Source organism: Malus domestica, chromosome 11 (assembly GCF_042453785.1).
Source record: "Malus domestica chromosome 11, GDT2T_hap1".
NCBI classification, from domain to species: Eukaryota; Viridiplantae; Streptophyta; class Magnoliopsida; order Rosales; family Rosaceae; genus Malus; species Malus domestica.
In genome coordinates, this window is record NC_091671.1 from 31,487,179 (window position 1) to 31,502,983 (window position 15,805).

General features: G+C 37.6%; 3 protein-coding genes across 3 annotated transcripts; 1 reads left to right on the plus strand and 2 right to left on the minus strand.

The window, feature by feature from the left end:
• The first annotated feature begins 3,869 nt into the window (after positions 1–3,869).
• On the plus strand, positions 3,870–5,993 carry LOC103413263 (protein ACCELERATED CELL DEATH 6-like). The gene is made up of 3 exons (XM_029089419.2): positions 3,870–4,512; positions 4,671–5,203; positions 5,302–5,993. The coding sequence occupies exons 1-3, from the start codon at positions 3,918–3,920 to the stop codon at positions 5,896–5,898; spliced, it is 1,725 nt and encodes a 574-aa protein (XP_028945252.1). The 5' UTR covers positions 3,870–3,917; the 3' UTR covers positions 5,899–5,993.
• Positions 5,994–10,404: 4,411 nt separating this feature from the next.
• LOC103430126 (umecyanin-like) lies at positions 10,405–11,339 on the minus strand. Its single transcript, XM_008368258.3, has 2 exons — positions 11,156–11,339; positions 10,405–10,721 (listed from the first exon to the last, which is right to left on the minus strand). Exons 1-2 carry the CDS (start codon positions 11,337–11,339, stop codon positions 10,405–10,407), a joined length of 501 nt encoding a protein of 166 aa, XP_008366480.3.
• A 2,012-nt stretch (positions 11,340–13,351) lies between these two features.
• LOC139189529 (uncharacterized) lies at positions 13,352–13,678 on the minus strand. Its single transcript, XM_070808497.1, has one exon. It carries the CDS (start codon positions 13,676–13,678, stop codon positions 13,352–13,354), a length of 327 nt encoding a protein of 108 aa, XP_070664598.1.
• Positions 13,679–15,805: the final 2,127 nt, after the last annotated feature.

Sequence of the window (15,805 nt, forward strand, 5' to 3'; positions counted from 1 at the left end):
CTATCTAGTGTCGCTTTTGAAACAGCATATTCTGCCAAACAAAATGAATCCAATCGAATTATATATGTTTTCCATTGCTGTATCCATGATTTATGCTATAATTTGGAACATGTTTAAGTTGGTTGTTCACCTCTCTTGGGACTGCATTTCTAGGAAGCAATTATGCGCATGCTTGCTTCTACTAGAACTGTAGAAATGCTTATCTCAATATAAGGTTAGTTCATGGGAGAAAAACAAATAATGAATAAGTATATATGTGTTCAAATATGAAAAACTTAAAAAAATTAAAAAATAAATAAAAAATTAAAAAAATAACTATCTCGTCCTGTAACACACATAAATGTTGTACCAAACAACAGATGGAACATGGATAATTTAGTCATTTACCTTTTGGTTATGTTCCGTCCATGCGCTTACCAAACGCAGAACGAAACAACAATCTCATTCCGTCCTACGCATACCAAACATAACATGGAACATCTATTCCGCCCCGTCTCGTTCTATCCCGTCTCATCCCATCCCGTTCCGTTCCGTCCCATCTGCGTACCAAACAGTACCTTATCACAGTTGTGAAAATTTGGTGAGCCCTTGTATAACGGCGTAAGTTCAAATCCCATTGATGCTAATCTAATATCTAATCTAACAAAATCTATCGTTTAACCAAAAAAAAAAAAAGATTTTAAGTATAAATACAACGATAAAAAAAATTTCAACCCAAACAAAAAAATTGAGCACGTCAACACACTAACCATATAGCTGACCGAATCCTAGCAAAAGAACAAAGTTGATGTCAAATAGTAAATTTCAAGGACTACATTGATTGATTTTGAAATTGAGAAACAAAAATGAGATTTTTGAACAATTTCAGAAACTATTTGTACTGAAAGGACTAGGTCATATCAGTCTTCTTTTGGGTTGAAAGCCCACTAGCTTGAGAATCACTACTTGGTTGAGGATCATGGCTTTTTAACTCGAGGTAATCCATTCTCGACCAAATTGTTAATTTAGATCCAAACAATTATTTCATCTTTCACTTTATTCATTCCAAATGCTAGAAAGACGGCTAAAAAAAATGTAAAAATCAACTCCCTTGATGTTATAACTTATATGCACGAAGTGAAGTGCACGCTTTGAATTCATAGGCTTTTGGTTACTCAATAATACACAAATCGTGGAGAATGAAAAGAAGCAGTCAAATAGAAATAGGAGAAGAACCAGAGTAAAAAAGGAGAAAAAATAACATTTAAAAGGGGAAAGATCTGCTTATTCCATAGAATCCGGCAGTCAAATAGAAATAGGAGAAGAACTAGAATCAAAAAGGAGAAAAAATAACATTTAAAAGGGGAAAGATCTGCTTATTCCATTGAGCTTGTTCAACAATGTGCACTCTGGATCCGCGTGAAACGCTAAGGTAGCTTGCTTACTTAGTACTTGCGCTAAGGGCTAGGGTTGCTCTTTTGGTAACTCTAACTGTAGATTTTTTACCTTGACTCTTTCGGTATCGGTATGCCTTCGATGATTACTACTTTAATGAAGAATCCGGATTCTCTTTGTGAGGATTTCGGGAATCCGTGAATCATATATGTTCATCGTACATCATACAGTTAGAAATTATTTTAAATATTTTTATTTAAAATTAAATACAAACCGTACCTGATAAAAACTAACCGTACAATATACAATGAATAAACATAATTTAAGGATTCCTAAAGGATCCGGAAAGGATCTGTTGGTATTCAGGTTGGTTCGGTATTACTGTGATTTAAAAAAAAGCTGCTTCTGTTGTATTGTGAGAATAAACCGCTGTAAAATAAGGCAACAGAGTGTTTGATAAACATTTTTGTAAAAGTGTTTTTGAAAAAAAAAACAGTATTATAATGTTTGATAAACTTTTATGTAAAACAGATGTGAAAAAAAATCGGTTTTTCAAAGTTGGGTTTTGCAGCTTTGTGTTTTTGGTTTTTTTTTCATCCAAAACTATGAAAAAAAGCTGAAACTGAATGTTTACCAAACACAAAAAAACCCCCAATTTTTTTAATATTTATTTTTTTTTAAATTATCTCAGTACCAAATCAGATCTTTAAAAAAAAAAAAATGAGAAGCAGGCTTGGAAGTCGCAAGCTGACTACTGATGTGATAGAAGCAGAACAAACAGAGAGACTTTAAAACAAGAACAACATAGAAAAAGGAACATGAAAGACTCAAAATCATATTCACACATAAAATATAATGCTCATGTGTCTAATCGTATTACCCAATCACCGTCACGCTTTCAGAATACAAAAAGATTTCTTGATCACATAAACTATAAGAAACCCATTATTTTAATAGATCCATTTATCCTCAGTCGGATTATTATTATTTGATATTGTTGAATTTTGGATGTGTATTTCATATCAAAACAATTACAAGATGAAACATTATATAGGAAAAGAAAGTAGACATAAGCCTAACTTGCCTAACTTGCCTAACTTGCCTAATTTACACAAGGAATGTTGACTAGCCTAACTTCAATAGTCATCCAACATGTTTATTTCATGCATGCATTTTAACAAAAGATAAGACTTGCATGCATTCCAACACTCCCCCTCAAGCTGGATCGAGGGGATTCCTTGAGCCAAGCTTGGACAGAATGCGCATGAACTGAACCGTAGGAAGAGGTTTAGTAAAAATAACGCTTTGCTTCTTGCTGCGCCATGTTACCAAATTCCCACTTGAAATGGCTTCGTGCCGCAAACAAACAGTAATGGCTTCGTGCCACAAACAAACAAACTTGAAATGGCTTCGTGCCGCAAACAAACAGTAATGGCTTCGTGCCGCAAACAAAGAATAATGGCTTCGTGCCACAAACTTGAACAACGTTAGGTAGAGCTAAAGCATCCATCGAGCTCTCAGCTTCATAATGTTCTCCAGCCATCTTGGCTTAGAGTAAAAGTTCTCCAGCCATCTTGGCTTAGAGTAAATGTTCTCCAGCCATATTGGCTTAGAGTAAAAGAAACTTAGCAGAAACGATCAACAGAGCATCCATCGAGCACTCAACTTCATAATGTTCTCCAGCCATCTTGGCTTAGAGTAAAAGAAACTTAGCGGAAACGATCAACAGAGCCAGGAATTTCGAGTTCCTGCTCTGATACCATGTTGAATTTTGATGTGTATTTCATGAAGAAACAATTACAAATGAAACATATATATAGGGAAAGAAAGTAGACATAAGCCTAACTTGCCTAACTTGCCTAATTTCCTAACTTGCCTAACTTGCCTAATTTACACAAGGAATGTTGACTAGCCTAACTTCAATAGTCATCCAACATGTTTATTTCATGCATGCATTTTAACAAAAGATAAGACTTGCATGCATTCCAACAGATATATACATTGCTGTTAATATAAATGTCGAGAAAAAAAAATATAAAACTTACAACTAAATTAAGACATGAATTTAGCCAGGTTAACTAAAACAATGTGTTCTCTTTTTCGCACACCTGTTCAAATCCTCATTCTCGTACTTATGAAGAATTTAGTTAGAATATAGCTTGTATCCAAAGAAATAAACAAAAATTACAATTACATCAAATAGTGATTATGATGAAGAAAATTGAGATTTCACCATAAAACCAATTTGCAAGGTTTATCCTTCCATCAATGTAAAATTCATTCTTAATGTATAATTGATGTTTTCCTTTCTTTGATGACTCCCACAAACACGTTGGCAATTCTGACTATTAACGTCACAAAGTTAATGCAGCTCATGACTTTGAAAGTTTGATTTTCCAAATGGATTGTGATGGTCAGATCGAGCAAGGCTTCTGCTGTAGTTCATATATATCGTCAACAAAGTTGAACCAATCAACTTTAGACCATAGTTACGTGATACATATTTACCACTACTAGCTTAAGCTAATTCCTGATAAACTTTCATGGATCCAAGGCTCTACAAATCTGCAAAATCCGGGGATGTTTACATCCTCAAGCGACTTCTTAACGATAATCGGAGCCTACTGTATCAACTTACACCCCGAGGAAACACAGCCCTCCATGTCGCAGTTCAGTTCGGACATAAAAATGTTGTCACTGAAATTTATAACAGATGCAGGTCCCTTCTCACACAGCCAAATTCGGATGGAGATACTCCTTTACATGTGGCTGCAAGGGTTGGTTCCTTCTCTATAGTGTATTATCTGGTTCGCGAAATTCAATTCATGTCACAGGAAGATTTCGTGAACACGAACATTGGCGTGTTTGAGACGCTGAGAATTGGAAACAAGGGGAGCAACACGGTCTTACACGAAGCTGCAAGGAATGGTCATGCAAAAGTTGTTGAGTGCTTGCTCAAAGTTGATCCCAAATTGGCCTGTTTTGAGAATGACAATGGCGAGTCTCCATTGTACCTGGCTGCAAGAGGGGACGTGTTAGAGATCGTGGATCAAATTTTAAGATCAACGCCATCATCAGCTCATGGCGGACCAGAAGGCGAAACAGCTTTGCATGCTGCCGTAATTGAGAAGCATTTTGGTACGTCATACTTTGGCTCCCTTTATGTTTTAGCTTCGCTTTGCAATTAACGGTTTAATTATTCATCATCAAACAGTCAGTACTAGCATAATTCCTCTTTTATTTTAGTTGCTCAAGTTCAGTATTTTCTTATAAAAACTTAAATTTCGTTATTGTAGATATCGTGGAAGTACTCCTAAGGTTCAAACAGCAACTTGTCAAAGAAACTGACCACCAAGGCAGGACTCCTCTCCACTATGCAGCATCCCTTGGAGATCACAAAACAGTTCGACGATTACTAGAAATCGATACTTCTACTGCGTATGTTCTGGATAAAGAGGGCCAGTCACCAATTCATGTTGCAGCAAGGGAAGGGCGTGGCAGTGTCATTAGTGAAATTATTCAACATTGCCCAGATTCGGGTGAACTTGTTGACCCTTTTGGGCGAAACACTCTTCATATTGCCATCCAAGGTGGGCAAGTAAATGTTGTCAGGTATATACTGGAAACACCCGATCTGGAGGGGCTCATAAATCAGCCGGATGTTGATGGAAACACGCCTTTGCATCTCGCAACCATAGAGAGAAAAACATGGATTTTGTACTACTTGATGTGGGATGGAAGAGTAAATCAAAGATCTAAGAACAAATATGGCCAAACAGCATCTGATGTTGATAGATCAATCAAAGAATGCAGTCTTAGATTTCCCATGGTAAGTACCAAAAACATAGCTAATCTCCTTTATTTATGATTGATCTAAATGCTTAACTACAACAGTTCATCTGCCGTAAACTGCTAATGTACGTGCAGAATATAATCTGTACGCCGCATGCTTGGTTAGGCAACATCAAATTTTACCAAAGAGCAGAACGGGCAGAAGCCAGTGCAGTGCAAACTTACAGGGAAATGGGCCAGACCCTTTTGGTGGTTGCAACACTTATCACAACTGTAACATTTACAGCTGCATTCACAATGCCCGGAGGCTATAACAATGATGTCGGTCCACACCAAGGAGTGGCTCTTCTGCAGTCAAATGAAAATTTCAAGTGGTTCATAATCTCAGACACCATTGCAATGACTTGCTCAATAAATGCAGCTTGCCTTTTATTTGGGGGAGCTGTTAACGGCAATGAGTCGGTGTATATTTACTATTTAACAGGTGCTGCTGCTCTTACATATATTGCTCTGCAATCTACTGCAATAGCATTCACAACTGGGATTCTGGCTGTCCTGCCCCATCAGCAATTTGCCAAAACCTTGGGACTGATAGTTGGAATCACTTTTAATGTTAGTACCTTCTTGCTTCTTTCACAATTGGTGCAAATATTTTCCAACCTCGGAGCCTGTAGATTATTGTTTTCGCATCTCTACAGGAAGCTCAAGAGCAAAATAGGGAATAAACATTGAAAAAAACTACAGTACTTAGTACTTGCATTCATTTGGGTGCCCATTGTCAACGTATGTCTTTTTCGTATTGATAAATAAGCGTTTAGTGTTGTATCAATTGTCGCGTGATCTCTTAACATGGTCAATTCGGTCTACCATAATAGAATCTGATCGTATCTAAATCCAAAACTTCGTCTTTCAACGAATGTTGATAGCAGCAGTGTAGCAAAAAATACATACGACTGGTTCCCTCATACCGAAAACAAAATGTTTTCACTGCTGTATTATGTTTGCCAAAAAGGACTCCTACCAAATTACCGACCGAAATTCCAAAACCATGTCATGAAAGACATGAAAGCCCTTACTCTATGAACCAAGCAAGGATAATCATAGAAGTAATGCCAAGGATTAATATATGTAGCAGCAAGACAAACCAAAAGTAAGAGAACTCTGACCTGGTGCTGGTAGTGATTTTACATCCCTAAAGTGGAACATATCAACCATGTCAAGAATTTTGGGTCAATAATTTAGGGACAAAGCTACCGAACTTGTAAGTTGCTCCAATTCATCACTCCTGCCTTTGATTTCATTGATTTCCTCAAGCGATTGGTAGTTTAGTTTTGAGATAGTACATCACAAAACTTGGATTTAAATTCATATCCATTGGTTTAGAGATTGGGTTGGGTACAAATGTACTTTTTGGATCGATAATGTAAGGTTTGGAGTTGAGATATAGTGAAAACATTCGATTTTGATGGGTTCGGCAGATGTCCCCCGAATGCCCATTGTTACAGTAGGTTTGCCGAACGTTGATGCTGGGGTGAGAAAAGATATTTATTGATCTAGTTTTTGTGATCCATTTTTTACAATATTTACTTTCCGGTTTTAGTTTGGGTGATTAATTTCCTCTGATAAATCGGAATGTCATCTCCTAGTTGATTTCCTCTTACTGTTTCCTTTCTTCTTTTTATGAATACTTCGATATATTCTTCTTTTTATGAATACATCAATATATTTTTACATAAGGGGGTGGGAGAATTGGGTTAAGTCACAAAATGGACAAAAATTTGGTATTAAATTTGCATTCACGAGATTCAAATCTAAAACCTCACTTCCAAGCGAAGAGGAATACCATCTAAATGTGTAGCTTTCTTCTTAAAAATATGTAGGCTAGTTTTCCCACAAGACACATAAACCAAACCCTCTTCCATCTATCTGTACCGGATAGGGTTTAGGAGATCAGCTTCCAAGAGGCCAAGCCCGACCTAATTTCATTGACAATTGACAATCTTCCTGACCCTTTACACGGTGACCCTGACCGGTTACTCGTTGAAATCCTCTGTCAAGTTCCTTGCAGAAAATTGATTGTTCAATGCAAGTGTGTTTCCAAGTGTTAAATTCTACTTGGCCATCTGCTCAATCGTTCAGGTGTGGGGGGTTTTAATACAAAAGGCATCGGTGTAAGTTAGAGTGGGGTAATTCTATTTAAATGGCTTGTTCTCAAACCTTCTGGCCGATGTGGGACAGAAGAATTCTAATACTCCCTCGCACGTGAGACCCAATTTTATGGGTCACACGTGAAGTTCCACACATCGACAACCATATGGAGCCAAGTCGAGGCTCACCCGTGGCCACCTACTCAATCCATCAGGTGTGGCGGGGTTTTAATACGAAAGGCATCGATGTAAGTTAGAGTGGGGTAATTCTATTTAAAGTGTTTGTGCTCAAGTCTTCTGGCCGATGTGAGACATAAGAATTCGTGAGACATAAGAATTCTAACACTCCCTCGCACGTGAGACCCAAGGCCAATGGGGACCCACTCATTCATGTGGCATCTCTTAGCCTACGTGGAGGCAAGTCGAGGCTCACCCGTTCGCGCGGGGTCAAAGGGGACCCACCTGTTCAAGTGGCAATACGGGCCCATCCCTTGGCTCTGATACCATGTTAAATTTTAGGTCGACTGATCGAGGGCCCACTCCAACAACACCGATACTGTCTCCACTTGACAACCTACTTAATCCGTCAGGTGTGGGGTTTTAATACAAAAGACATCGGTGTAAGTTAGAGTGGGGCAATTCTATTTAAATGGCTTGTTCTCAAGCTTTTTGGCCGATGTGGGACGGAGGAATTTTAACACCAAGCGTCCGCTCCGAGTCATCTCCGAACCTCGTTTCATTGGCCGCTTTTTATCCGTCCAACATGGTCGCCAAAATCCCATACCAAGAACTCTGGTTATATATGTACCCTTATTATGGAGACGAAGTGTTTATGACGTCCAAGAATCCGGTGTTCACAGAGCTAAGTGAGAAGAAAGAGAACAAAAACAAGAACAAGAACAAGAAGAAACATCGATCCGAGCAATTTGTCTCTAAGGTACATCCCCTTTATTCGATTCATGGTAGAAAAACTGTTGGTGGTAGGTGTGGTAACAAAATTCTGTCGTCTTTAGATTTGATGAAATTGTACCTGAAAAACAAAGAGACACTGTAGGTTAACGACCAAAGCCACTCGTCCAGAGGTTGTACCATCCCAGAATACAAGGGAATATTAAAGTTTTGAGGTATGTTTGAGTTCGGAAGTAGTGAGTGTCTAACGCCGTGACTCTCTCTAAGGCTTCATTTGGTATTTTTTTAAATAAAAAAATGCTTCACTTTAAAATTAAGTAATAAAAAGTGTTTGGTAAAACTAAAATATCTTGCTTATTTTAAAAACAGTGGTCTCTAGACATCAAGTTGATTTTAAAAGCTGCTTTATAAAAAGTGGAGTTGAGCCATTAATCCATTAATGAATTATTTTAATCATGTAATACCTTCATTAGTTTTTTAAGATGACATTATTTATTCTTTAACACGCATTTTATCCATTTGAGAGCAGAGTGACCGCAATTACTAACCACTACCTACCACTACAACCACTAACCTTACACCACCATCATTGGCATCATCGCTGCCACCGTAGTCGTCACCACCGCAGCTACCATAGCAACCACCACCGCCACAACCACAACTGTGACCACTGCCACCATAACAATCTCCACTACCATCATTGCTGCCAATCGCCGCCACCACAACCACAAGCGCTACCACTACAACCATAACCACAAATGTTGATGTCGCCACCCCAACCACCACTATTGGCACCCACCAAACTCCTACCATTGCTACTGCTATCACAATAGTCGCCCCCACCACCTCCATCACGTTTGCCATATGTACCATCTACAACTGCAACCACCAACCTTATACCACTGAAGACATCACCACTATCAACGTTTCAACCGCCACCGCCAACAACGCCTCTACCACTACCGCCACAAATGCAACCACTGACGCAGCCACAACTATCGTAGTCACCCCCCCCCACTACTATGTCTATTTTTGTCATTTTATGTACAATAATATTACTAATCTTAGAATTTACCAAACGGTTTTACACTTGTTTTCATACAACACTTTTAAAATATAATTTATCAAAGGTTTTGTTTTAATTTACAATTGATTATTTTTAAATTAGCACAATAATCGCAAACAGCCCTTAAGACGACATTGATGTGGGCATGAGCACATACGCATATTATCATAATCCTCTTGCCACTGGTGTTATCCAAGAGCCGTCAATTGAATGGGTATGGATCTTCCCAAGTTCTATCGAGTCTCCAAAAGATCAGGCTTGGTAAATTTGGTCAGTGCTTCATCCATCATTTCCTGCTCTCTTTAAGTTTACTTCCGGTATTTAGCCTTTCATTCCTATCGATCCATCCGTTTTCTGCTTCTATACTTTCGGGGTAACAATCTACTTCACATGAATCAATGATTCAAACCACTTGAATTCCGTTTTCGTGTTTTTCTTATTTCTCCCAAGAATAGCACTCTTTTGGTTGCATCTTGCATGCATGTATAACAGCTTCACGACAAGACCTATCTTTATTGCACGATCATGAAATAGTAATTTATAAATTCTTATACCAAGAGCTAAGAACTGACTTTAATTATCGAAGATGAAATTAATAGATCTAGTTGAATACATCAGTTCAATTTGAAACAAAAATTCATTTGACAAATAAAATGTGTACGATCCAAGTATTAAAACGTGCATTAATTTTGCTTTCTAGTTCACAGTTACACACTACGTACATGCTATTTATTTTTTTTGTCAATAAACGGATCCTCGTAAAAGATACTGGCATGACATTGTAGAGTATCAATAAATGGCAGCTCAGCATTGGTTAGTTAGTGAGGCTGTCATGTCATACTAAAGTTGTTAGGTTGTTAAAAAAGGTTAGTCTCCTAGAAGTGTAAGAATGAAGTTTTAAGCTAGATATATGTGTATAAAAGCTCTGTAATTGTGAGGATCCAATTCATTAAGTCTGAAATACAATTCATACAGCCTACTCTTTCTATCTTTCTCTCCGTTGTTTCTCTCTCAAGTTCTTTATTTTTCTCCATTCCTCATTGCTCTTTGATTCTTTCTCAATGTAGTTAATAGACATTTGCTAGGATCTTATGACGAAGCACAAGGAGAAACAAACTAGAAAACCAGCCCAGAGATCTGAGACACAAAGTTGAGAGACTGCTGGAGGGGCTTTTTATCAGCACTTGGACTTGGACTTGGACTTGCTAGTGAAATGGTACTGGTAGTTGAAGAGGGAGCGATGTCAAAAGTCATCTTTTGCCCTTTGCTGCAGTGCCCGGCAAAAGTTGACGTTACATAATATGTGTCGGTTCCAAGAAATTTTATTGTGGTTGCCTTCTCAAATACATGCAAGGGATCTGCGGTGTTACAAGTGCCCAAATCTTCCTTGGTTACGAATGCCAAGTCTTGTTCTCCTGCTGCAAACTTAAACACTGCAAAGCCAACACAACCATGTAGAAATCAGCACCTACCATAGAGTATAGATCAAAATCAAGCCATTGGATTGTCTTTGCATTCAATGCGAATTCATCCTATAAATACAAATGCTAATGAAAGTTACAGGATGAAAATTAGGATGCAGAAGAGAAAAGAGGGGAGTGGCTTTTCTACAATTTTTTCTTTTATGCTGAGAGAAACGATATTCTTATCTAAAGTATGAGAAGGAGATTTCAAATTTGAGTGCATAAGGAAGAGCTCACTGCTCGAGGCAATATAGCTACATGCATGTCTACACATAGTGACATCTCTACACTACTGTCGAGAATATTTTCTTATGCATATGATCCATGAAATTCCAATACAAATTTTCGAACTACAATGAAAAGACAGAACGTAAAGTAAGAAAAATTTCACAGTAGTTGATTACCAAGAATGTCACCAACAACCAAGCTATGGTTAGAAGCCCATGCAGCATAAGTGGCAGCGCCATCCGGAGGGATAGTCCAGCCTAAGTCGTCTCCTACTACATATTCTGCAGCTTCTGCGCTGCATAACGTCGCTTCTGTTGCTGCCACTGCGATGACGATTAGAAACATCACATTCACATCCATGCTTATACTCATTTTTCAACTCCCCTCTCTTAAATAATTGTGTTCTTCTTGTAAAGAAGGAGATTGATACAATATTGGGGGTCCTGAAATGTCTCAATTTATAGAACTAAATGTTACGAGCATTGTGTACAAGATCCGGCAATTGAAGGCTTAATTTGTCTATATTAGTACTGGCGCAGATTATCATAGATACGTTGACATCGTCAAAACTAATTGATTATTGGCACTTAGCATTTTGCAGGCGCAGATTATCATAGATACGTTGACTTCGTCAACAAATATTTTTTTGGACAGTTGGATTTTCAATGGTCAAAAAAAAAATTTAAACCTCCCCCAACGGCTAGATGATGTGGCACAATATCAACCATTGGATTCCAGATCAACAGTCCACGTTATTCGCCTTTAAAAATTTTTAAGAAGAAAAAAAATCAGATATGTTACCGTTGTGCCACGTGACACAATCTAGAGGGTTGGATTCAATTTTTTTTTTAATCCAACGGAAAAAATTAATTAAGTTAATAAAAAATTTTAAAAATTTAAAAAAAATGATTTTACTTTTCTATAAATACCTTCTCATTATCTTCTACCTTACACCACAATTTCATATTTTCTCAAATACTTTCAACCACATTCCAATCTTTCTCTCAAAGTTTCTATGTACTTTTGTTTCCAACAAAATGGCTAATGATGCAGGTACGAATTGGAAGCTTATTGAAGATGTTACGTTGTGTTCTAGCTGGGTTGAAGTTACTCATGATCCGATTACGGGTAATGAGATGCAGTTGTGAGAAATGTGGAGCAATATTCATACCTTTTTTCTTGAGAAAATTGGTGGCAAAAGAATGGAACAATCGTTCTCTAGTCGTTGGAGAATACTCAGCCAATCGTTTACTTATTGGAGAAATGCCTTGGCACAAGCTAGCAGTAATATTCAAAGTGGGGAAAATTTCGCGGATCATGTAAAAACATATTATTTATTTGTTTGTATTTTACCCAAATTTACATTAGCTACTTTGATTATAATTATTTCTTCTCCCGCATTGTGTAGAAACTTCAAGCACAAGCTTGGTATAATACCAAAAACAAAAACAAATCATTCACCCGGTGGGAATGTTGGAATATTGTCAAAGATTGCCCTAAATTCAGAGTTTTGCATGTCCGTTCAGAAGTTGTCATGAACAGCACCCATCTACACTATATGCCCGATCATGACTCGTATGTTCATGAAAGCGACACAGAACAAGTGCCGGAAGCAACCCTTGAACAAGGGTCGGGGTCAACCCGTTATCCAATTAGCTTCAAGGTAAGAAGGCTTCAAAGAGAAAAGGGAGTGCTTCCAAGAATGATTATGCAAAATATATGGAAGAACTTGCTCACCAAGGTGAATTGACTTTGGCGCAAAAATGGCTAAATTTAAGGCTGATAAGGCTAGAGATGAGGCAAAAGCTGCAGCTGCTGAGAGATTATTTCAAGCTCATGAGAGAGAAATAGAGCTACTTAGGCAAGAAATGGAAGAGTTTAAAGAAGAAAGAATGGCTCAACAAGATCGTGACATTATGAAGAAGCTTGTAAAGGCGATGTCTCCGAATTCTAAATATTTTTGGAATTCGGAGAAAACGGACCTGGTGCGAAAGAGGCGTGCAAGAAAAACGAGAGCAAGAGGAGTCCTAGCACCACAAATTGGTTAGGTGATGATTTTCCATTCACGAGGGACTAGGGAATTTGTTTCTAATCGGAGCCCATAATTTTCCAATCACTTTGGGTTGTAATTTCTTATTTATTGAATAGAGTACTTTACGTAATTTCCAATTTATTGAATTTAGTACTTTATTTAAACTAAGAGTATATTTATTTAATTTGGTACTTTATTTAAACTAAGAGAATTTTTATTATAATGACATAAACACACCAAATACAAAAAAAAACCCCACTAAATGAACTTAAAAAACACACCAAATAAAATTACATAAAGATACCAAATAAAAAAAATGCATTAAATGAACTTAAGTTTCTTAAGCTTGTTTCAATTCCCACTGGTGCTCTATCAAGTCAATTTGTCGAGCTTTGTGAATGTATGAGGATTGAACTGAAGTATATCGTTGAATGAGCCTTTCATTGTAACGTCTATCCCTTTCTAATGGCTCGTGTTGCACAGGTTCTAAAGTGGCATCATGAGCACAATATATTTGTGTTCTGGAATTGTTCATCGTGTCTGGCTCATATTCATCAACAGCATCATAATCATACTCATCTTCCACAATCATGTTGTGAAGAATGATACACATCATCATGATGGATAGAAGCAACTCCAAATCAAACAATCTAGCAGCACCCCTCATAATCGCCCAATGAGCTTAGAGGATACCAGCGTTCCACATCCTTTCTACACCCCTCTTGATAGCTTGTGAAGTGCTTTTCCTTTTCACTTCACAGACGTGGCACTGTTTTGACAAACGATGTCCACCTTGGGTAAATGTCGTCTGCTAGGTAGTATGGTCCGTGGTACTTATGTCTGTTGACCCAATACGTGACTCTTGGTGCTTTTTCTTGCAAGACATCGTTGAACACTAGGGATTGGGCAAGGACATTGAGGTCATTTTAAGCTCCCGAAACACCGAAAAAAGCATGTCAAATCCATGTATCAAATGATACCACTGCCTCCAAAATGATACTTTTTGCTCATTTTCTGTCCCTATAAGCTCCTTGTCATGCACTTGGACAGTTTTTCCAGGTCCAGTGCATACAGTCGATGCTTCCAATCATACCAGGAAAACCTTGCATCTCTTCAAAAACCTTTGTAAGTCCATTGTTGTAGGTCTCCAGAGGTACTCTGTGGTGTAGATAGATTCGACCGCGGAGCAAAACCTCATCAGGGACTCAAGAATGGTTGATTTCCCCATTCTCACTATCTCATCCACTTGATCTGCAGATACTCCATATGTAAGCATCCGCAAGGCAGCAGTAATGTTTTGCTCATGAAGGAGACCCATAATACCAAAAAACATCATTCTTTTACACAAAGTAAGAACAATGGTTGCAAACAGCAATCATGATTTTGTTGAACAAATGTCGCTCCATTCTAAAACGACATCTAAAGTACGTATCAGGGAATGCACTGTTACAGACAAAATAATCGTCCAAGAGATCCTTACCTCGTCGTTACCTACTTCTATCAATGTTTGCGAAACGGTTAGGCCTGGAGATCTCAGCCACATCTTGGATGACTCGGCAGGAATGTGAGGCTCTTTCGTCATCTCTCCTTTTACGATCTTCATCCTCTTCCTCTTCCATGTCATTTTCGCCCCCTTGAAGATTAAACATTTCTTCCCCTTGCTTAAACAATTCTTTCTCTTGCTCATCAATTTCCCACAACATCCTTAAAGAAGACAATGTAAGAAGAAAACAAAAACTATGAATAAGGATAGAGATTTTGATTTTGGTGTGTGATTTCTTATGATGGATGGTGGGAAATATGGAGTAAAAAAAAGGATTAGGTTGTAGATAATGTCACGTGGCATGCCGTCATTCATTAAAAATCTGATCGAAATCTATCCTCAAAAATTGTAAACAGATTGTGACACGTGGCGCGACGGCATTGGATAAAAATCCTATCGAAATCTATCACCAAAAATTGTGTTTTCGGATAATGACATGTGGAGCAACGAGAACGATTAAAAAAATTCTTATCCGAAATTACAAATAAAATTATTTTGTATTATTTTATAAAAAAAAAAATACTAATATTTTATTGCCTATTGCCATAGCTATTCAGTTAGGGGTGGAGATGCAAAAGGCAATTACTGTTTATTAAAGGCAGTTACTATTCATTGGAGGGGATTCAATAGGCAATTGCCCTAGGGGGCCTTCCTACACTAGAACTGCTATAAATCATACTAAGTGGCTTTAATTGCAGTTCTAAGCCAAACATAGAGAAGGATTTTTATCATTTTTTTGGGTAATTCTCACTTTACTACCCCAACATTGAGAAATTTAAACTTTCGTACTTAAAGTTGAATTTTGTGACAATTTTTTGAAGAAGAAACAAATTTTATTGAAAAGAAACAATAAAAATACAAAAGCGGACAAGAAGTCCGCAAAGGCACAAACAAAACAAGATAAAAAGCACCATCACCCAAACATTAAGAAACTTTAAAAACAACACATAAACTAACTAATAGCCACACTCCAGTTACGCCAAATATCTGAAGGAAAAAAAAGAAGACAAATCTCTAAATTTTGTAGTAACTGAAGCCCACATAGATGACCATAACCAAACATTATCCCACATATCCTCCCCTTTACTGTCTTCGTTGTCCTAAAAAATCTTCTTATTTATTTCCATCCAAATGACCCAAAAAATAGCTGAAACTATACATCCCCATAAGACCTTGATTTTCTTCCCTTTTCCTGATAATTTATGTTCCTCTACCATAAGAGAATAACAATGCCTGGGTAAAACCCAACTG

Coding starts and splice junctions, on each gene's coding strand:
- LOC103413263 (XM_029089419.2), top strand. CDS start 3,918: ATGGATCCAAGGCTCTACAAATCTGCAAAATCCGGGGATGTTTACATC. Junction 4,513..4,670: donor CGTAATTGAGAAGCATTTTG/GTACGTCATACT, acceptor TCGTTATTGTAG/ATATCGTGGAAGTACTCCTA. Junction 5,204..5,301: donor GCAGTCTTAGATTTCCCATG/GTAAGTACCAAA, acceptor ATGTACGTGCAG/AATATAATCTGTACGCCGCA.
- LOC103430126 (XM_008368258.3), bottom strand. CDS start 11,339: ATGGATGTGAATGTGATGTTTCTAATCGTCATCGCAGTGGCAGCAACA. Junction 10,722..11,155: donor GGTTGTTGGTGACATTCTTG/GTAATCAACTAC, acceptor TTGGCTTTGCAG/TGTTTAAGTTTGCAGCAGGA.
- LOC139189529 (XM_070808497.1), bottom strand. CDS start 13,678: ATGAGGGGTGCTGCTAGATTGTTTGATTTGGAGTTGCTTCTATCCATC.